Consider the following 22,019-nt stretch of genomic DNA (forward strand, 5'->3'; position numbering starts at 1 on the left):
CTCTGGCTACATCTACACTGCAGGCTTCTTTCAGAAGAAGTTATTTTAGGAAGAGATCTTCCAAAAAAACTTCTTCCGAAAGAGAGCATCCACACACAAAAGCGCATAGAAAAAGACTCATTGGATGTTCTCCCACATAAAAGGCCACCCAGAACCACTTCATCCAGGCCATTAGGTCACCAGTTACTTCCCAGTGCTGGTTCCAGAGCCTTGCAGAGACACGCACTTAAAGGGGCCCCCCAGGACAGCTGTTTCTCTGCTTCTGCTGCTGCTTGCCTACCTCTTTGAGGGACAGTAAAGCTCTCACAGTGGTTGCCCTGCTTTTGTGAAGGTGTCACGAAGCAGGAGCTGCCCCATGACATGCAATGGTCCCACGTGGCCATGCTGCAGTTTTTGCAGCTCTTTGTGCAGGCTGCCTTCCTGGTCCTGCATGAGCTCGACCCCGAGCTCATTCTGGGGACCCTCTCCCTGGGTGCAGGAGCTACACTCTGGCAACCGCAACCCACTGTGGAGTGCTTCTGTACTTCTGGATGTGGAAAGCCACCTTTTTGGAGCTGTGTGCCTGGCTCACCCCTGCCCTCTGGAGACACAATAGCCACCTGCGGCTCACCATCTCCATCTGGAAGCTCACCACCCCAGACAGCTACCGGTCAGTGGGCAACCAGTTTGACGTGGGGAAGTCCACTGTTGGGGCCCTCCTCATGGAGGTAAGGCACTCTCGGGCTGCTGTCCCTGCACAGGGGGTGGGGAGGAGTCCTTGATAAGGGGAACCCTAGGAAAGGGGCTTTGGGGTTAGGGTTAGGGGATGGAGTGGGGATGGGGGGAAGCCCCATCTTGAGGGGGGGGCATTGTGCATTCCTGCCCTCACACAGCTTTCTGCTGGGGGGAGGGGATGTGGCCTCTTAGGGAGTGACTCCTAGGGTGTTTGGATGGAGGGGGTGGGCACTTCCCACGGGCTCAGGCACTCCCTCTGTCATTCTCTGTTTTGTGTGTTTGTCTCCTTCTACAGGTGGTGAGGACCATCAACTTGATTCTGCTGCAGAAGGTCATCTGTCTAGAGACCTGGACTCGATTGTGGCCGGATTTGCTGCCCTGGGGTTCCCGAACTGTGGCAGAGTGATTGATGGAACCCACATCCTGATCTGTGCACCTGAACATCAACTGGCTCTGAACATTAATTGGAAGGGCTTCTTCTCAATGGTGCTGCATGCTCTGTCCAACCACCGTGGACAGTTCACAGACATTTTTGATGGATGGTCGGGCAGGGCACCTGATGCCGCATTTTTTGGAACTCCAGCCTCTACGGCAAGCTGGAGGTAGACACTTTCTTCCCCCACCATGAACTTGCCATTGGGGACATGCAGATGCCACTGTGCATCGTGGGGCACACGGTCTACCCCTGATGCCGTGGCTAATAAAGACATACCTGGACCCTTCAGTGACCAATTTAATGCCCACCTCAGCCAGGCCCAAATACAAGTTGAGTGGGCCTTCAGCCGCCTCAAGGCATGGTTAAGGTGCCTGCTTCCCCACCTGGATGTGGGGGAGCACAACATCTCTGAGGTGGATGCAGCATGCTGTAGAGAGGAAGGGGGAGGCCTTCCTCCTGGGGTGGGGAGCAGATGCCAGCCGTGAGGGGAAAGCCTTCCAGCAGTTGTGGACAGCTGCCATCTAACAGGCCCATCAGGCCGGGGTGCGCATCCAGGAGGCCCTGAGGAAGAGGTTCTCTCAAGGACCCCAGGAACACTCCCCAGGGCCTCCCCAATAGGGGCCTCTGGCTTGCTGCCCTATCCCTTCCCCACCACAACCCCTCCTTTCATCCTCTTCCCTGACCTCTCAATAAAAACACCTGTGTTGTTTCCAACCAAAAAAAGTCTGTATTTATATAACGGTAAAAAAGGTTGTGCAGGAGGAGGAGGACTCAAAACCTGGAGGGGGAGGGGGCAGCTAGATGTGCCACATCGGATGCGGGGACCTAGTCGGAGTTGGCTGGGTCCGGGAACCACAGAGGGGGGAGGCTTGAGTGGAGTCAGGGATGGCAGGGGTGGCAGGAAGACGGGGTATAGGCATCACTTGGGGAGGGGGCATGCGCATGGCATGGGGAGGAGACATAGCATTACCTGGGGAGGGAGCAGAGGCATAGCAGCGGGGGCAGGCGAGAGGGAATGGGCATAGCAGGGGGGACAAGAGGGTAGAAGCCAGGAGCAGCGACAGCAGGCAGGTGTGCCATCAGGCATGACATGATGGCACACATGTTATCACACCACTGAATGAGCTGGTCCCATGCGCAGTTCTGCCACTCCGAGTCCTTGCAGACCTTTTGTGCCAAGGTCTGCTGCATGTCATGCAGGACACTTCGGGTATGTCTATACTACACTAGTTCGAACTAGCGGGGTAATGTAGGCATACCGCACTTGCAAATGAAGCCCGGGATTTGAATTTCCCGGGCTTCATTTGCATAAGCGGGGAGCCGCCATTTTTAAAACCCCGCTGGTTCGAACCCCGTGCAGCGTGGCTACACGGGGCATGAACTAGGTAGTTTGAACTAGGCTTCCTCGTTCGAACTACCGTTACTCCTCGTGAAATGAGGAGTAACGGTAGTTCGAACGAGGAAGCCTAGTTCGAACTACCTAGTTCGTGCCCCGTGTAGCCGCGCTGCACGGGGTTCGAACCAGCGGGGTTTTAAAAATGGCGGTTCCCCGCTTATGCAAATGAAACCCAGGAAATTCAAATCCCGGGCTTCATTTGCAAGTGCGGTATGCCTACATTACCCTCCTAGTTCGAACTAGGAGGGTAGTGTAGACATACCCTTCCATGCTGGCGCATTAGATCTTCCTGGATCCTGGTGCACTTTCAGATCCCCCAGGCTCTGGCGGCTGGCTGTTGTGGGGTGGCTCGCCCCTCAGTTCTGGCTGTGGAGAACACAAAGAGGGAGAGGCGGTCAGTCATCCCTGCGGACACTGTCCCTGAGGCCATGCCCTCCTCTGTGAGCAGCGACCAACAGTTCTCAGGGCAGAGGAGGAGGATGTCCCGGGTGCAGGCCCTGCCTCACAGGGGCCCCGAGGTGCTCAGGGGACTGTGCTGCCTGCTTCCAACTCCCCTCCCCCGGCTCACGGACAAGCAGGCAAGGGAAGTGTCCAGCCACAGTGGGATCCCATAGGCGGCAGAGGAGCCAGGAGCAGCCTGGTCCTCCCTGGTCTGCACACACACCTGTAGCTTGCAGCACTGCCTGTGGGAGCGGGTGGCATCTTGCACATGCAGGCATGCCCACATCTGTGTGCGGCACTGCTCGTGGTGTCTGGGGTCATGCCTGCACCCTCGTGGCTAGCCTGCTTCCAGTTGTGGCAGGTGCTGGGAGGCCCCCACCCGCCGGGCTGGGCGTGTGTGGCATCCCCTGAACTTGGCAGTAGGATCCCACCCATGCTCAGGGGCTGCACACTGTGTGTGTGACAAAGTGAGAACACTCACCTGACGATCCCTCCCCAGCATCTGAGGATACCTGGGAGACATCCTGGGGGTATGTCTACACTGCCCCCCTAGTTCAAACTAAGGGGGGTAATGTAGTCATACGGAGTTGCAAATGAAGCCCGGGATTTGAATTTCCCGGGCTTCATTTGCATAAAGCCGGCCAGTGCCATTTTTAAATGCCGGCTAGGTTGGACCCCGTGCCGCGTGTAGCATAGGAAGCCTAATCCGAATTAGTCCGTGCCGCGTGTAGCCGCGCGGCACGGGGTCCGACCTAGCCGGCATTTAAAAATGGCACCGGCCGGCTTTATGCAAATGAAGCCCGGGAAATTCAAATCCCGGGCTTCATTTGCAACTCCGTATGACTACATTACCCCCCCTAGTTCGAACTAGGTGGGTAAGGTAGACATACCCTGGCTGACCGGCTCCAGGGACAGGGTAATGGTGTCCGTCTCCTCCTCCTCTGCCTGGCCCTTGTCCTCCTGCTCCTCCTCTGCCGTGACCTCCGGCTGGGTGATAATGGGGGCCTAGAGGCTGAAGTCCACCATGATGGGTGGGGAAGATGTTTCCCCACTCCCCAGGTTTTGGTGCAGCTCCCGGTAGTAGGGGCAGGTGTGGGGTCCTGCCCCTGAGCGCTCTCTGGCCTGATGGAGCTCTTTCACCTTACTTCAGGCCTGTTCCAAAGTCTGGGGTGTGTGTCTGCGCTCCACCAGGGACTTGCCATGCACTCGAATATCTCAGCATTGTGGCACTTGGAGCGGAGATCCTGTAAGTTGTCCTCCTTGTCCAGAGCTTGAGGAAGGACAGGATCCGCTCCAGACCAGGAGGGTGCATGACACTTGGTCCCTCTGGGTGGGTCCTGGGACCTGTGGGACTGCTCCCTGCTCGGGCCTGAGGGATCGCGGAGGCTTGAGGCTCTGCCATGGTTGGCAAGGCCTGTGTCAGGGAGAACCATGCTGTGAGATGCTGCTCTCCAGCCGGTTTCCTGCCACAAAGCTTGTCCAGGGTATCTGCAACTTTAAGAGGGGCCAGGAGACAGGAACTATAGAGTTCTGATTAATTTGGATGGAGTGTCCACCAAGGCACCTGTGTTATTTCCTGGAGGCCTCTTCTTTAGAAAAAAACCCTTCCTCCCCATCCACACATGCCTTTTCCTGAAAGAGCTCTTTTGGAAAAAGGCTTCTTCCACATAGTAAGATTACCAACGCCAGAAAAACCCCTCTGTTCTTTCAATTTACTTTTGGAAGAACGTGAGTGCAGTGTGGACGCAATGCAGGTTTTGTTGGAAAAAAGGTTGTTTTTCTGACAAAACTCAATAGTGTAGGCATATCCTCAGGCTGATTATTCAGGAAACAGAAAAGCATTCACCCAGCCCCAAGTATGTCTGTCCACCACCAAACTATTTTAGCCAGATTCCCTGGGTCTGTCACAGAATGTATGTATATATTGGAAATGCTATTGAGGAGTGTAACAGATTTTCACAGATTACTGATAGAAAACAAGTATGATTTTTGAATAATGCTTAAGTAAAAGAGCTTCCGTGGTAGAAGCTTTCACTAGATGTCTTTTGGGTTTTGAGTGGAAGTTTTCCAGGATGTATCCTGTCTCTTGGGTATAAACTACATTGCTATGTATAATGGGGAGGCAGAATGATTTAGACTCAGATAGGTGGGTTCTCATCCCAGAACTGCCACTGAGCTGCTCTGTGATGTCAGGAACTTCTCTGTGCCTCAGTTTGTCCTCCCAACTTTTCTTTATTTAGACTGTACACTTTTGGGAGCAGAGGGACTCATGAAACCAGGTTTACCTGTGCCGGTCGACAAAGGCTTCCTTGTCGACTGTGGCGCGTCCAGACTGCCCCGATCTGCCGACAAACAGCTGATCATCAGCTGGTCAGCAGAGCGCGGCAGCCATTTAAATTTAAATGAAGCCGCGATTATTTAAATCGCAGCTTCATTTCCCTCTGCCCATCAGCCTACTCTACATGGCTCCGTCGACGGAGCCATGTAGTTTAGACACACCCTATGTGTCTGGGCTGAAAATGCTGGATGGACACTTATTGGGGTAGAAGGAGGGAGTTCCTCACATCATTGCATAGTAACGTTTCTGGGAACTCTGGTGTGGTGATATTCAGTGAGGAAGAAAGATGAGTCCAGCCCTTTTTCACTGGACTTGGTGTGTTGATCAGACTTGATGTACTGGAAGGTTTGCTGTCTGAAAATTTTACCCTGCTGGACATTATACCATTGATCCCAAATCATCAAGGGTATGTCTACACTACAGCACTAATTCGAACTAACTTAGTTCGAATTAGTTAATTTGAACTAAGCTAATTCGAATTAGCGCATCTACACTTAAAAACTAGTTCGAATTAGCGTTTTGCTAATTCAAACTAGCATGTCCACACTGAGTGGACCCTGAACTGAGGTTAAGGATGGCCAGAAGCAGTGCCGGCAGGGCATCAGATGAGGACTTAGAGCGTGGAGCTGCGGTCTCAGGCTAGCCGAGGGCTGTGCTTAAAGGGACCCGACCCCCACCCTGGACAAACAGTTCTCAGGGGTTCCCCGCTTGCAAAGCAGTCCTGGCTTGGAGTGCCCTGAGTGCCCACACTCGGCACATCACAGCACTCGGCCATCTGCCCGGCTGCACTTGCCACAGGCTGCCATCGGGGGAGGGAGGTCAATTGTGGGGCTGCAGGAGAGCTTCCATCCCGAGGAGCCCGCAGAGCCACCCCAGTCCTTCCCATCGGGGGCTTGTACCCCATTCCTCCCTCACCTCCTTCCACTTACCCCTCCCTGGCCCCCCTTCCTGATGTACTAAATAAAGGACACGTGTTCAAAAATAGAAACTCTCTTTATTGAACAAAACTCGGGGAGACTGGAAAAAGGAGGTGGGAGGGGGAAGAGAGAGGGTGGGAGAGGGGAGGGCAACTAAAATTATCAGAGGTTTGGAACAGGTCCCATATGAAGAGAGGCTAACGAGACTGGGACTTTTCAGTTTAGAAAAGAGGAGACTGAGGGGGGATAGGATAGAGGTCTATAAAAGCATGAGTGGGGTGGAGAAGGTGCATCAAGAAAAGTTCTTCATTAGTTCCCAGTTCGGTGTGTGGAGATCCACCGTCAGAGCGGTGCTCATGCAGGTACGGCGCTCGTCGGCCACCGTGCCGGGGGGGAGGGGGGCTGCGAGGAGGGGATGGGCCGCCCCGGGGACAAAGGGGGGGCGGGAGGAGGCGAAAGCACCCCGCACCGGAGGGGTCGGTCTGTCCCGGCCGTACTACACGCCGCCAGGGGGGTTGCTTCCGGGAGTGGGGCGCAGGGCACTGCCAGGGCACGAACGCTCCCAGCCACCCGGGCGCCCCACTGATTGGTGCTTTGCTGTGTCTCTCTCCGCAGGTGGTCAAGACCATCAACCGGGTGCTGCTTTGCAGGGTGGTCCGCCTTGTCGACCCGGACGCCGTCATCCGGGGATTCGGCACCCTCGGCTTCCCCAACTGCGGGGGGGGGGGAGGGGCATCGACGGGACGCACATCCCCATCCGTGCCCGGGAACATCAGGCGTCCCGTTACATGAACCGCAAGGGGTACTTCTCCGTGATCCTGCAGGCCATGTGTGACCACCGGGGACAGTTCATGGACATTAATGTGGGCTGGTCCGGCAAAGTACACGACGCCCGGGTGTACCGCAACTCCTCCATGTGCCAGCGACTGCAGGACGGGACCTTCTTCCCCGACCGCCACATCAGGGTCGGGGACGTGGACATACCCGTGTGCCTGGTGGGGGATGCCGCCTACCCACTGCAGCCGTGGCTGATGAAGCCGTACACGGGGCACCTCAATCCCTCCTGCCAGGCCTTCAATTCCAGGCTGACCAGGGCCCGCATCGTGGTGGAGGGGGCCTTCGGGTGACTGAAAGCCCGCTTTCGATGCCTCCTCACCCGTCTGGACCTGGCCAAGCACAACATCCCTCCAGTGGTGGCAGCATGTTGTGTGCTCCACAATTTGTGTGAGCGAAAGGGGGAGGCTTTCCTGCCAGCCTGGATGGCTGAGGCTGACCGCAAGGCTGGACACTACGGTCAGTCCCGCACCGCCGCCGTCCGGGAAGCCCAGCGGGGGGCCGTCCGGATCAGGGAAGCCCTGCGGGAGAGCTTCCAGGTGGAGGAGGAGGACTGACCTCTCCCTTGCATGCCCCACTGGGGCCTTCTTCCACCCTACCCCCCTTCCCCTTTCCCCTCCCTACATACTGTAAAATAAAGACACCTGTTTTTCAACCAAAAACGTCTGTTTATTTCACATAACTGGGGTGGGGGGTGGGAGGAATGAGGGTGGGAGAGGGGAGGGGGAAACCTGGGACGAGGGAGCTGGAAGGGTGTCCGAGACAGAACATCAGAAATGGCTGCCCGTCGCAGGGAGCCATAGCCTGTAATACCTCTGAGGCTGGTATAGGGGGCTCTGTCTGTGAGGTGGAGTGTTTTCCATATAAGGGCATGTAAATTAATAATCTTCCCCTGCTCGCTCCACCCATTGCAGTAACAGATCAGCCAGTGGGCTGACTGGTGCTCAGGCCTGCTACTCCACCCACTGCAGCAAAAACCAACCTATGGGGTGATACGTTCACAGGCAATAAAACAGGCAGGCAGCCCCTCTCTCACTGGGGATTCGCATTGAGTGAACGCCTGGCCTGATCACCCAGACGCCTTGCACCCCCCGCTCTTGAGTCTTACTGAGCGTACTCCGAGTTGGTCGACCCGAGTGGAGACAGTTTATGAGCGTGTGACCGGTACTTGTGTTCCTGCTGTCTCCAGAACTGGTATAACCCCCCCCCCCCCGCCATCATCCCTATCCTAATTGATTTTTAGTTGTCCTTATTGCTTGCCAAGTGACAGTGGCTAAAAAGTTACTAAGTTAGTTTATAAATAGTTGTGGTTTAGGCTTTTTACTGTTTCCTTGTATAAAGTTGTGTAAATAATCAGCCCTATGGACAATACCAGTGTTAATTCAACTGTTCCTAACCCCTAGGCAGTTATTGGGAATTACTGTGATTTAGAAAAGCCTCAGGGAATTGTTTTGTGTTGTCTGGCAATCTGTTTAATTTTTGTTCTGATGATTGTCTGGCACCATCAAAATAAAATCAGTTTGTACTTTTTGAAACCCCCAGTTGTGGTCTCATCCTTTCTGGCATCCCTTCGAACCTCGTGTATTACGGGGACTGACAAAGGGGAGGGAAGGGAGGAAGGGAAAGGAAAGCTCAGGGGTGGGAGTCCGGCTGCCTCTCCCGTCTCGCCACACTGCGGGTCCGGGGGTGTCGGTGGGGAATGGTTGTGGAGGGTGGGGCAGGAGGGACGGGGGGTGTGGAGGAAGCAGGAGCGGGAGCAGGAGGGGGAGCTGGGGGAGCTGGGGGGGCAGCAGGGGGAGCAGCAGGGGGAGCAGCAGGGGGAGCAGGGAGAGCAGGAGCAGGAGCAGGAGCAGGAGGAATTGGGAAGCGGTCCAGCAGGCTCTGGAGGTGGCCTCGCAGGGCACGGCCCTGCTCCTCCAGGGCCTCCAAACTCCTCCGGCGCAGCCTCAGGTCCTCCTGGACCCAGTGGTCCTGGAGACGGAGCTGTTGCTCCAGGAACTGGAGGTGCTGCCTCTGGTAGTCCTACTGGTTCCTGGCTCTCCTGCAGGCGGGGTGGTGCGCCCTGCAGGCCCAGGTGCTGCGGCTGTGGTGCAACAAGACCAGCAGTCAATTACCCCAGGGGCCCAGGTGTGTGAAACCCAGCTCCCCTCTGCAAGGCCAGGGCCCCTGCAGGATCCCCAGCTGTTGCTCCATGGAAGGCAAGGCCCAGGCGCACGGTCCCGTGGCTCCCTCTCGCCCCAGCCCCCCGTACACATAAGGGGAGCACGATGGTACTCACAGGTGGACGGCTCCCCGGCCTCGGACGACACAGGCGAGCGGCTCTGTGGGGTGCCTCGGGGGTCCCAGGTCCTGGGCAGGCTGCCGGCAGGCTCCTGGCTCTCGGAGCCCTCCTCCTCCTCCTCCGTCTCCTGGAGCAGTCCCTCTGCCCCGGGGTCTATCACGTCCCGGGGGGCAGGGATGGCATGAGCCCCCAGGAGGCGGTCCAGGGCGTGGAAGTGTGGGCACGCCTCCAGGTCGGCCCCTGGCAGGCAGGCCCGGGAGTAGGACTGCCGCAGGTCTTTGATCTTGCAGCGCACCTGCTCCCGGCTGCGCTGGTGGCCCCTGGCGGCCAGGCTGGCAGCCATGCGGCCGTAGACTGCCGCGTTCCTGTGGCTAGTGCGGAGATTGTGGACATTGGAGGCTTCCCCCCAAACCTCGATGAGGTCCACGATCTCCGTACTTGACCAAGCTGGTGCCTGCCTCTTGCGTCCCCGGGCAGGCTCCTGGGAGCCGCCAGGCTGGTCCTGGGGAGCAGTGGAGGGCTGGGTGTCCTCGGGTGGCTGGCTCATGTTGTGGCAGGTGCAGGGTCTGATGGCTGGGTGCTGGCAGCCTTGCAACTGGCACAAACTGTGTAGCCAGCCCGTGGCCCTTTAAGGGCTCCGGGGCCGGGAGGGGGGCAATAGAGTTTGCCTGGTGTTGGCCAGAGTGGCCACCAGGGAAAGCTGGGAAGGGCTAGCCTCCCACTAGTTCGAATTAAGGGTCTATACAGCCCTTAATTCGAACTAGCTAGTTTGAACTAGGCTTAATCCTCGTAAAATGAGGCATACCTAGTTCGAACTAAGCACTCAGTTAGTTTGAATTAAGTTCGAACTAATGGAGCGCTAGTGTAGCGCCTATGAAAGTTAGTTCGAACTAACATCCGTTACTTCGAACTAACTTTGTAGTGTAGACATACCCTATGTGAATAGGTGTCAGGGCCATTGCTGTGGTCAAGTCTAGAAGAGAGAACCCATTTCCCCTGAAATCCATTTTTCTCTGTTCCTTTAAAAAATCATTTTCAAATATGTCTAGGATGCTTTCTCCTTTTGATCACTGTTGCTTATCTAGGCTGTGTCTAGACTGCAGGCTTCTTTCGAAAGAGCCTCTTTCGAAAGCATCTTTTGAAAGAGGCTCTTTCGAAAGAGCGCGTCTAGACTACAATGCGTGGATCGAAAGATCAATCTGCTATTTCGAAAAAGAGCGTCCAGAGTGCTGGACGCTCTTTCGAAATTGAAAGCCACCCGGAACTGCTTCTGCCAGGGCATGGGGGCAGCATTTCCTTCCGGGTGCTGCCTGCCTGCCCTTTGCAGAGACGCGTGGTGAGAGGGACACTCCTGAACACCCGTTGCTCTGCTCCTGCAGCTGCCTTTGCTGTCCCTTGAGGAATTTTGCAAGGCATTGCAGTGCTGCTTTGGAGTGCTCAGCTTCCTGGGACACCCCAGCAGCTTTTTTCTTTTGAGGTTTTTCTGCTTGCAGACCCTTTTTTTTGGCATGGAGCCAGAGCTGCCCCTGGGCAGGCGATGGCCCCACACCACCATACTGCAGCTGTTGCTGCTTCTTCATGAGACAGTCATGAGGCTCCTTCCCGAGCTGCTCCCATACCAGAGGTACGAGGGGTTCCTCCGTCCGGCAGCCACACTGCCCTTGCCTCCGAACTTTTTCGTGGACAGGCGTGTTTGGAGGTTTGACACCAGCTCTGAATGGTGGGACCGGCTCGTGATGGAGATCTGGGATGACCAAGACTGGCTACGGAACTTCCGCATGAGAAAGACCACTTTCCAGGAGCTGTGTACCTGGCTCGCCCCTGCTCTGCAACGGCAAGACACCCACCTGCGGCCCGCCATCCCCCTGGAAAAGAGGGTCGCCATTGCCCTCTGGAAGCTGGCAACCCCCGACAGCTACCGCTCCGTGGGACACCAATTTGGCGTGGGGAGATCTACTGTCGGGGCCGTCTTGATGGAGGTAAGTCATTGTCTGGGGACAGTCACAGTTTGGGGTGGGGGGAAGGGAGACTGTCAGGAAGGGCCAAGTGGAGTGGGAGTGGGAGTGGGAGTGGGAGGGAGCTCCTCCACTCACCCTGAATTGTGGGGGGGGGGGTTCTGAGGAGGGGATTCCCGGGGTGGTTGAGAGGGAAGGTGGGCGGTGGGTTCTCCTCCTAAGAGATAAGGCACCCCTTCTAACACTTTGTTGTCTGTCTCGTTCTGCAGGTGGTGAGGGCCATCAATTCGGAGCTGCTCAACAGGCTCATCTGTCTACCGGATCTGGACAGCGTCATGGCCGGCTTTGCTGCCCTCGGCTTCCCCAATTGCGGAGGAGCGCTCGATGGGACACACATTGCCATCCATGCACCGCCCCATCGAGCAGCCCAATTTATCAGTCGAAAGGGCTACTTTTCTATGGTTCTCCAGGCCCTGGTCGACCATTGTGGACAGTTTTCGGACATTTGTGTTGGGTGGTCAGGGCGGGCACACGATGCCCGCATCTTCAGGAACTCGTACCTGTACCGGAGGCTTCAGGCAGGAACATTTTTCCCCCATCGCCAGTTTGCGGTTGGGATGTGCACATGCTGGTGTGCATAGTGGCTGATGCCGCCTATCCCCTGATGCCGTGGCTGATGAAGCCCTACACTGGCCAGCTGGATGCGAGCAAGGAGCAGTTTAATGCTCGCCTTAACCGGGCTCTCAACCAGGTCGAATGTGCGTTTGGCCGTTTAAAGGGCAGATTCCGGTGCTTGCTCACACGCCTCGACATGGGGGAGACCAACATCCCCGAGGTGGTGGCCGCGTGTTGCGTCCTCCATAACCTCGTGGAGAGGAAAGGGGAGGCCTTCCTACCAGGGTGGGGGAGAGCTGCTGATGCCCAGGAGAGGCTCTTTGCCCAGCCCCAGACAGCTGCCATCCGCCAGGCTCACCGGTCTGCAGTTGGCATCCGGGAGGCCCTCCGGGAGCAATTCTCCAGTGGAGGCCACTGAGTGCACTGAGGGGCTTCTGCCTGGGGACTGGGCCCTGGCCCCCAATAGAAGCTTCCCTCCACAACCCATCTCCTGACCCAGTTTGGACACATCACTTACACCAGGGTGTGTTTCAAAATAAAATGTTCTCTTTACTTGTTAGGTAATATGTACAAAATTATAACTGTTGCAAACATAACAAATTTTTTTTTCATTTTTGCTGTTGCCAAACTATATACAATAAACAAACAGTTCGTTTAACCCTTTGTTTGTGCTTTATAACTGGGGTGATGGGGGTGATTGAAACCTGGAGGGGGGAAGGGGATCAGGTTGAACGGGGCTTGGCAGATTTCCCTTTCCTGCCTGGGCCTCGTGTTTGGGGTGCTCCCCGGCTACGGGATCGGGTGATGCACCTGTCGGTTGGCTGGCTGCTGGGGGGCTCTTGGGACGTGGAAGCCTGGGGGAGAGGAGGGCCAGGGGGAGAGAGGGGCTGGGAAGCTGGGGGGGCTGGGGGAGAGGGAGGTCCAAGGGGGGAAAGGGATGCTGTTGTGGAAGGGGGGTTTGGTGGGGTGGGGTCATGGGGTGCTGGAGGAGCAGGACCAGGCACAGCAGCAGGCAAGCCGCTGACCTCCCTCAGAGTGGCGTACAGCACCGTGCGCTGCAGGACCAGCTCATTCATGAGCCGATCACGCCACCGCTCTTCTGCCTCCGCCCTCTGTAGCAGGATGGCGTTCTGCTCCTGCACAGCCTCGACGTGCTGCCGGAGGATGTTGGCGTAGACACGCCTGTGTCTGCGGCTCCCATGTCTCCGAGATGGAGATTGAGGTGGGGCTGGGGTGCTGCGGCCCTCTTCCACGGCTGGTCCGGCTGTGGAGGAAAAGAAGAAGACACAATCAGTCCTATAAACTGGACTCTGTAGCACTTACAATACTAACAGGATGGTTTATTAGGGGATGAGCTTTCCAGGGCCAGACCCACTTCCTCAGATCAGAGTAACACGGCTACATTTCTATCACAATCAGTCATGTGTGCAACAGCTGTCCAAAAGGGCATGCCCTCTCCCTTGAGACAGGGGAAGCAGACATTCTGAAGGTCACACTGTGTGTGTGTGTGTGACCTGGGCATCAGCCTGAGCATGACAGGTTTCCCTTGTGCATCACCCACTGTGCACCCAACTACCTCCCCCCCCCGGGTGTGACACAAACTCACTGTACTCACCTGCTGCTTCCTCTCCCGCGCCAGATGACGCCTGGGAGGCCTCAGAGGTCTGGGTGACTGGCTCCAGGGTGAGGGTCGTCGTCTCCTCGCTGTCCTCCTCCTCTGGGACCATGTCCCCGTCTCCAGACTGCTGTAGCGTCCACCACCGGGTCTGCCAGTCCGGACTGCACGAACCTCCGTGGTGTGCGTGCTTCTGCACTGCCACCCAGGATCTGGTCCAGCTCGGGGTAGTAGGGGCAGTAGTGGGGGGCTGCCCCAGACCGGGAGCTCTCCTCCCTGGCTTTGGCGTAGCCCTGCCGCAGCTCCTTCACTTTGGAGCGCACCTGGTCCTGGGTGCGGGGGTAGTGGCCCTTCTGGGCCAGGGCTTCAGCCATGCGGCCATAAATTTCGGCATTTCGCCGCCGGCTTTTGAGGGCCTGTAAGGCCTCCTCCTCTCCCCACAGCTCCAGCAGGCTCTTTATCTCTGCGCCGGACCAGGATGGTGCCCGGCGCTTGGAGCCCTTGGCTGGGTCCCCAGAAGGCTCGGTGGAAGGGCCAGGACGCTCTTGGGGCTGGGACATGCTGCAGCAAGGTCGCCGTGTGCTCTGGCTCCTTGTCTGCAACAAGTGGCTGTGAGGGTGCGCCTGTCCCTTTAAGGAATGGCTGCAGCCAGGAACCACAGACGTGCAACCCATGGCCCAGATTGTCCACCAGGGCTTCTTCCTGGAGGCCAATAATTTCGAAAGAAAGGGCTCCCCCTGTCCACACTCACATTCTTTCGACGGATCTCCCTCGAAAAAGGCGTTCTTCCTCGTGAAACGAGGTTTACCGCCGTCGAAAGAAAAGCCGCGTTCTTTCGATTTAATTTCGAAAGAACGCGGCTTGAGTCTGGACGCAGGGGAAGTTCTTTCGAAAAAAGGGTACTTTTTTCGAAAGAACCCCTGAGTGTGGACACGGCCATGGATAGCTCCTTTCCTCCCTCCCCACTATGCCTTTTACCCTTTCTCACCTCATCTTTGTGGACACCCTTGACTGCAGGATTTCTTTGTTGGTCTTCTAAAGGGTGGTCTTTTAGACGATGGCTGCATTGCTATTTCAGAATACTGGAGGTAACCCAAAACAGCTATTCAGGCTCGCTATTCTCACATCCCTGTAAACCTTATTCCACGAGGAGTAAGGGACATTTCAGAATAGTGCTTTATTTTGAAAAAAAGAAGTGCTGTGTAAACAGCGCCAAATTTTGAAATAAGCTATTGCATAATTAACTCGAAATAATCTATGCAATTTGCATAGCTCCAGTTGTGTAGCTTATTTTGAGCTCCAGGTGCAATGTAGACATACCCTTAGATAACTGTTTTAGTGCTTTTTAGATTGTCTTACTGACCAGGGAGCTTGGTGACACTTTATAAATAGCCTTGTTCTTGCTTGTTGTTTATTATTGTAGCTGTTGTTTCTGGCTCCGAAGTGCTAACAGAAGTAAAAAAACCATGCCTTTGGTAGTCAAATCAGCAGATATGACTCTGACATGCCAGGGGCAAGTTCCTCCTAGGAGAAGTGGCTGCTACTCCCATGGAAGTCCTGCGGTAGTCCTGCTGTCCTCTGGACCCTACTCCTAAAATCCATATTAAGATGGTTTCCAAACAATGGAGAAACAATCTCTGTTTTGTCAAAGACTTGTGTCTTCTCCTTCCCACACTAGGGTTGCCAAGATTGTATTTCAGAAATGCAGGACTGTTTTCTTAGCACCCCATGGTGGAGAATTACTCTGTACCCAAGGGAGCCAGGAGTGGGGTGCCAGGAGCCAGGAGGAACTAACTAAGTAGCAGTTGAGGAATCCCAGCAGTCTGAGCTGCTTGGACCCACCTCTGGAAGTGAACAGAGCAGCACTGAAGGGTCAGGGTTGATAGAGGAGTGGGAAGATGCACCCGTGAACACTGGTCACCTGCTGAACACAGCCCCCTGTTAACTTCTGCCCTTGAGCGCAGCCCCATCTACTTTCCCTTCAGGCTATCTCTGGGGCTGTCTAGACTACATGCCTCTGACGACAGAGGCATGTAGATTAGACACATAGGCAAAGGCAAATGAAGCTGCGATTTAAATGATCGCGGCTTCATTTAAATTTACATGGCTGTTTGTCGGCTCAGCACGCTAATCTGGACGCTCCCCTGCCGACATCAAAGCCCTTTGTCGGCAGCCCTGTTATTCCTCGTGTGATGAGGTTTACCGGGGCTGCCAACAAAGGGCTTTGATGTCAGCAGGGAAGCGTCCAGACTAGCGCGCTGAGCCGACAAACAGCTGATCAGCTGTTTGTCAGCTTAGCACGGCAGCCATGTAAATTTAAATGAAGCCGCGATCATTTAAATCGCGGCTTCATTTGCCTTTGCCAAAACAACAAATCTACATGGCTCCATCGACGGAGCCATGTAGTTTAGACGTACCCTGGAAGAACAAGTGGATGGGACTTCCTGGAGCTGCACTGAAGAGTCACAGTCAGGAAGGGGCTGATGGCTCAGTACTCCCGGGATGTAACCTGCTTGTCGAGTTTCGATCAGTGTACCCAACAGAGCAGCATAACTGCTGGTTGGTGGCTGCCGTAGCTGCATTAGTTAAATAAATATATCACGGGACTGAGTCAGCATTACTTCATTGTCTAATTGTTACAAACGTTATATCTTTGGAGGGTAAGGTAATGAAACTGGCTTTGCACAATGATGATATATGTAACATGCCAAAATCTATACTATTATACAAGAAGAGGTGTCTGTCACAGAGAACATTTGAGAATACACTGGAAGATTTGAGAAGTATGGGTCTGGGGTGCGTCTGCCAGTGGCTTAATGGATAAGGCATCAGACATCAGGACCAGGGCTGGTCCTGGGTTTGAGTCTTGCCCCAGGAGCAGCTGGGCAGCTGCCTCCAGCTTCCCCAGGGCTAGGGGTGAGCAGCTTGTTCTGGCTGCAGCAAGAGAAGTGACTGACTGAAGGTGTGGTGGGGGCTGAGACTGTGCATGTAGGAGGGTGATGAAGCTTGGTGCTCCGTCCTTTTTATGCCTTGCCTGAAAGCCTAGGTACCTGGCTCTCTTCCTCTCCCCCGCAACAGGAAACAGCTCCCTTCCACTCCCAGCGCCTCTCCTCTAGGCAGTGCCCAGGCCCCCAGCCACACCTTCCTCTGCAGCTGGGGACAATTTTGGCTCATGTTGACCAGTCCCCTGGCTGGGACAGGAAAGCAGCCATTCCCCCTTACTGGCTAGGCTGATCCCAGTGGGGCAGAGCTCTGCCTGCAGAGCAGGGATCCCTGAATCCCAGCTCCAGTGTCTGTAACAGGGTTCATTTGTTGTAACAGTCACTCCCACATGGCACCCAGACAAAGAAGTTAGTAGCCCATGGGCTGTGCGTCACCAGGAATGCAGGAAGTATGGCCAGTGGCTGGCCAGGATCCAGCCTACTGGCACCTGGATGACAGACTCCAGCTCTCTGTGCCCACTGTGCGCTCTGGCAGGTGTGAGAACATGGCGTGTGCGGATGGCATGAGGTGGGGCAAAGCAGCAGGAACAGAGACATGGCACTAGTGGGTCCTTCATGGGCAAGATGGTGGCCAGGTCTGCTTTTGCCTCCATATGCAGCAGGCCAGCCTGAGTGTATGTCTACCATCACAACAGGACGGGTAATGCTAGTGTAGTCCCCTTACTAAAGGGGCTCTGGTTTATTCTGAAAAGACCCTGTGTGCTACAATCCAGACTACAATTCCCATGAGCATTTGGGGAAAAACAGGAAGGAAGGACTCCGGTGTGGGAGAGGACTGCTCTCTCCATGTGCATGAAGAAAGAGGCCTGGCAGTCTGGGACTCTGCCTTGGGGTGTGGAACCGAAGGGGGAGCCAGGCTGCTGCCAAGGACACTGACCCAGTGCAGGGGCTGTTGGGTGCAGCTACAGACCAGGACTGGATGCCTGTTGGAACTGGGATCTAGCAGGCTGCTTCCTATAGGCACAGCATGAGGCAGTAAGTTTGGGCCTTGTTGGGAAAGTGCTGCCTGGGACAGAGCTGCTGCTTAGCCTGGACCAAATCCTCACTACAGCTGCAACATCAGTGCGCCAACGCCAGCGAGTGTCTGGGACTGTGAGTCCAGGGGTGTGCATACTCTGGGGTGGGGTCACTGGTAGTACAAATGGGAGCTGTATAAGCTTCAATTATTGTGATGTGTTTTGTTAATGCTATTCATTTCTAATTCTGTTAATCCCTGTTTATTTAAGTTAAGTACAGATGGTTTATTTTAAAGTATTCTATTAGACGTATATGATTTGTAGTTGTTCTGGAATTAGATCCAGATTTATGTTGGAATGGGTATGTTCCTGAAGGCTCTCAAGGCACCAGTGTGTGTACAAGGCCAGCCAGGTGGAGGCACCGCCATTTTACATTCATTGCCAGCAAGGGACTGCAGCAAGGGGGTGGATAGGGCTTTCCCCAGCTAAACACCATCCTCCCTGGGGTGCTCAGGATCAGTTTTAGGCTAAAACATCAGGCGCCCTGGCACACCTGTGAGTGTGACCTGCTCCCCAGTAACCTGGGGAGGAAAAAGGGGGTTACACTAGTACAGGATAAAAGGCACCCTATACAGATTTAGTATGGGGCAGACAATTTTCTATTTAAATGAAGGATGTCCCTGGTAATATGCGACTGTTGGCAGCCCATCCCACACCCTGCCTCAATCTGTAGAACGGAAGTCCCATGAAGAACACTGGACAAGACTCTCATTTTTGTAAGGAAGCAAAGAGAAGTATGAAGGACCCATGTGTGGTTTGGGTTTTTGTTAATGGTTTATTAACACTGGCTCAGTGAATTAAAATAGAAACGGCTGTTGCAGCATGTTCATATTTTTAAAATTGGAAAAAATTGCTCGCTTTGTAGCACAGGATGGTATTGAGCTGCCATACACGGGAAGCGAGACTATCTCCTGGAAGAGGGGGTGCTACGGAAGAAGTCCATTTGGAAAGGGTGCTCAGCTGAGACTCCTTTTGCCAGTCAGGCTGATAATGGAGTGCCATCTAGGCAGGGCCTTGAGAATGGAAAGTGTGAAGTAGGAGGAAAAGGGGAATCTTTTTGGCTGTGGGAGCCCACAAGAAAACAAGATGAAACAGATTTTCCTGGCTTTCTAGAACTCTAGATTGAGTGTCCTTGCAATTGGCATGAATGGGTTAGAGATGGAAAAGATACTTATCTACAATAATAGCTATTAAGCTTCTTGAAATAGAACGTTGACAATCAATTGGTGCTTAATTTTAAATGGCTGTTATCCAATGCAGTGAATACATCCTCTTATTTTTCATTGTGCAGATCTGTTTGGATACAAATCAAACAGGTTATCCTAAACATAATCTGTGACATTGTAACTCATGCTCTTAAATTGCCTCAAACTTTTGATCCCACATAATTTGTCAGATCAATATCATTAATGAAATTCCTGTTCTACTTTTCCTTACCACTGAGCAACTATTTATACACATAAGAGCCTGATCCTGCAAGATCTATGACTGGACTTTCTCACTATTTTGTTCAGACCAAGTCTAAAATGAATCTTTTAGAACTTGGGGGAGGGGAGAGGATTTAATATTCAGTTATGAACAGATTCCATATTCTCTGGTCATTGAAGCCAATAAGGTTGCACTAGAAAACCTAGTAATAGAGGGTATGTCTACACTACCCTCCTAGTTCGAACTAGGAGTGTAATGTAGGCATACCGCACTTGCAAATGAAGCCCGGGATTTGAATTTCCCGGGCTTCATTTGCATAAGCGGGGAACCGCCATTTTTAAAACCCCGCTGGTTCGAACCCCGTGCAGTGCGGCTACACGGGGCACGAACTAGGTAGTTCAAACTAGGCTTCCTAGTTCGAACTACCGTTACTCCTCATTTCACGAGGAGTAACGGTAGTTCGAACTAGGAAGCCTAGTTCGGACTACCTAGTTTGTGCCCCGTGTAGCCGCGCTGCACGGGGTTCGAACCAGCGGGGTTTTAAAAATGGCGGCTCCCCGCTTATGCAAATGAAGCCCGGGAAATTCAAATCCCGGGCTTCATTTGCAAGTGCGGTATGCCTACATTACCCCGCTAGTTCGAACTAGTGTAGTATAGACATACCCGAAGTGTCCTGCATGACATGCAGCAGACCTTGGCACAAAAGGTCTGCAAGGACTCGGAGTGGCCAGAAACCCCTGGGCTGTGTCTAGACTGCATCCCTTTTCCGTAAAAGGGATGCAAATTAGACACATCACAATTGCAAATGAAGCGGGGATTTAAATCCCCCCCGCTTCATTTGCATAAACATGGCTGCCGCTTTTTTCCGGCTCAGAGCTTTGACGGAAAAAAGCGCCAGTCTAGACGGGGATCTTTTGGAAAATAAAGCCTTTTCCGAAAGATCCCAAAGGAATAAGGGATCTTTCGGAAAAGGCTTTCTTTTCCGAAAGATCCCCTTCTAGACTGGCGCTTTTTTCCGGCAAAGCTCCGAGCTGGAAAAAAGCAGCAGCCATGTTTATGCAAATGAAGTGGGAGGGATTTAAATCCCCACTTCATTTGCAACTGCGAAATGTCTAATTTGCATCCCTTTTACGGAAAAGGGATGCAGTCTAGACACAGCGCTGGTCTATAGAAGGGGATAAGTTCGAATTAAGATATGCAACGTCAGCTGCATTAATTGTATAATTGAAGTCAAAGTATCTTAACTCAAATTTTGACATCATCCATGCTGTGGGAAGTCAAAAGAACACGCTCTCTTTGACTTTCCTTGCTCCTCATGGAGCAGGGCTACTGGCATCAACCCAAGCGCCCTCTCAGTGGCTGTGTCCAGACTCAGGGGTTTTTTCGAAAAAAGTAGCCTTTTTTCAAAAAAACTTCACCTGCGTCTAGACTGCAGCCGCGTTCTTTCGAAATTAAATCGAAAGAACGCGGCTTTTCTTTCGACGGCGGTAAACCTAATTCCACGAGGAAGAACGCCTTTTTTCGAAAGTGCTCTTTCAAAAAAAGGCGTTCTTGAAAGCCAACAGGGCTTTTTAGAAAGAGAGCATCCAGACTCACTAGCTGCTTTCTTTCTAAAAAGGGGCTTGCTGTTTCGAAAGTTCCGCGTGCAGTCTAGACGCTCTCGTTCGAAAGAGGCTTGCAGTCTAGACATAGCCAGTTTGAATGAGTTGTTTTCACTCTGCAGAGGCTGCTTAGCTCTTCTGCGTGGTGTAGACATGGCCAAAGATACTGACCGGGAGGGGGCCGCACTGGCCCTGATGTTCCCTGGAACCAAGCCCACTGATAAATAATAAAGAGCAGCTGCTGCCAGGGCGGGACTCTGAGCCCCTTGCGCTGGGTGGGCCCCCGGTCCCCTCCTCCCCCGGGCTGCCTCCACTTGCCCCCCCCTCAGAGCGGCCGGGGGCTGGTGGGAGGGCGGGAAGGCGGGGAGGAGGCGGGTGTTACTGCGCCGCTCCGGGGCAGACGGAGCAGTTGCGAATTCGCCGTCGCCGCGCGGGCAGCAGGGCGCGCCCGGTCCCCTGCAGCCAGGCAGCATCTGGCGCATCTGGCACATTGGCAGCGGGAGAAGGCGGCTCCTTGCCCGGCGCCCCGCTTGCGGTCACAGGCGGACAGTGCAGCCCGCGGGATCCGCGCAGAGGCAGCCGCAGAGCAGAGCCGGGTGAGTAGCGCGAGCAGAGCCCCGCGGAGGTGCGGGGGGCTCCGGGATCTCTCCGCTGGCTGAGAGCCTTGCAGCGCCGGCTCCCAGCTAGGTAGCTCGGGGGGAGGGGTTACTGCACCGAACTCACCCCACCCCTCGTATCGCCACATTGTTCTGGGGTGGGGGCACTTGTCTGGCCCAGCAAAGTTGGCATCTTGTTCACCTTTTGCGCCTTCTTCCAAATCCGTGTATGTCACAGGCCATGCAAACCCAAAGATCAGGTGAAGGATTTGTGAGTGATTGTGAGAAAGTGATTTAAAAACCCACATGCCTCTTGTATCCTTCCCTCCCACCTCTCAGGCTGGACAAAGCCATGACGGCTGAAAAGACTATTCCTATAATTAATGGCAAGCCAGAAGATACTTTGGACCCTGAAGCCTCAAGCACCAACCTATTCCACAGCAACGATAAGAAAGTGCATGAAAGAGGCCACTGGAACAATAAGGTTGAATTTGTGCTTTCTGTGGCAGGGGAGATTATTGGGTTGGGAAATGTGTGGCGATTCCCATATCTTTGCTACAAGAATGGAGGAGGTAAGATGACATTCACAGTTTACCATAAACACATAGTAAATAAACAGTAAACAAATGCTTTGCAATGACTTACTGCATCAACTGCAAAAAATTGGATGTTTATAAGAGGACTTTGATGCTTATGCTGCCATGATAGCATTAAGCATTTTGTGAGTGTGCAAAATTATAGACTTACTTTTTTTGTCAAATGTTTTGCAATTTATTTTCACAGATTGTTTTTGCAGCTGTGAAATGTCATGTTTTTGTGAAGACAATAATGCAT

General features: G+C 54.0%; 1 protein-coding gene across 2 annotated transcripts in view; it reads left to right on the plus strand.

The window, feature by feature from the left end:
- The first annotated feature begins 17,318 nt into the window (after nt 1-17,318).
- Nucleotides 17,319-22,019, plus strand: part of LOC102448256 (sodium- and chloride-dependent GABA transporter 3) — a 275,725-nt gene continuing 271,024 nt past the window's right edge. The window contains exons 1-2 of one of the 2 annotated variants that reach the window (XM_075939327.2): nt 17,319-17,636; nt 21,525-21,757. In XM_075939327.2, coding sequence (XP_075795442.1) covers nt 21,538-21,757 — 220 coding nt within the window. In that variant the 5' untranslated portion in view covers nt 17,319-17,636; nt 21,525-21,537. Of the gene's footprint in view, nt 17,637-20,163; nt 21,186-21,524; nt 21,758-22,019 lie in introns of those variants that run through there. The other variant, XM_075939326.2, reaches the window with a different exon arrangement.

The sequence above is a fragment of the Pelodiscus sinensis genome, chromosome 11, assembly GCF_052426305.1.
Source record: "Pelodiscus sinensis isolate ZL-2025 chromosome 11, ASM5242630v1, whole genome shotgun sequence".
Lineage (NCBI taxonomy): Eukaryota > Metazoa > Chordata > Testudines > Trionychidae > Pelodiscus > Pelodiscus sinensis.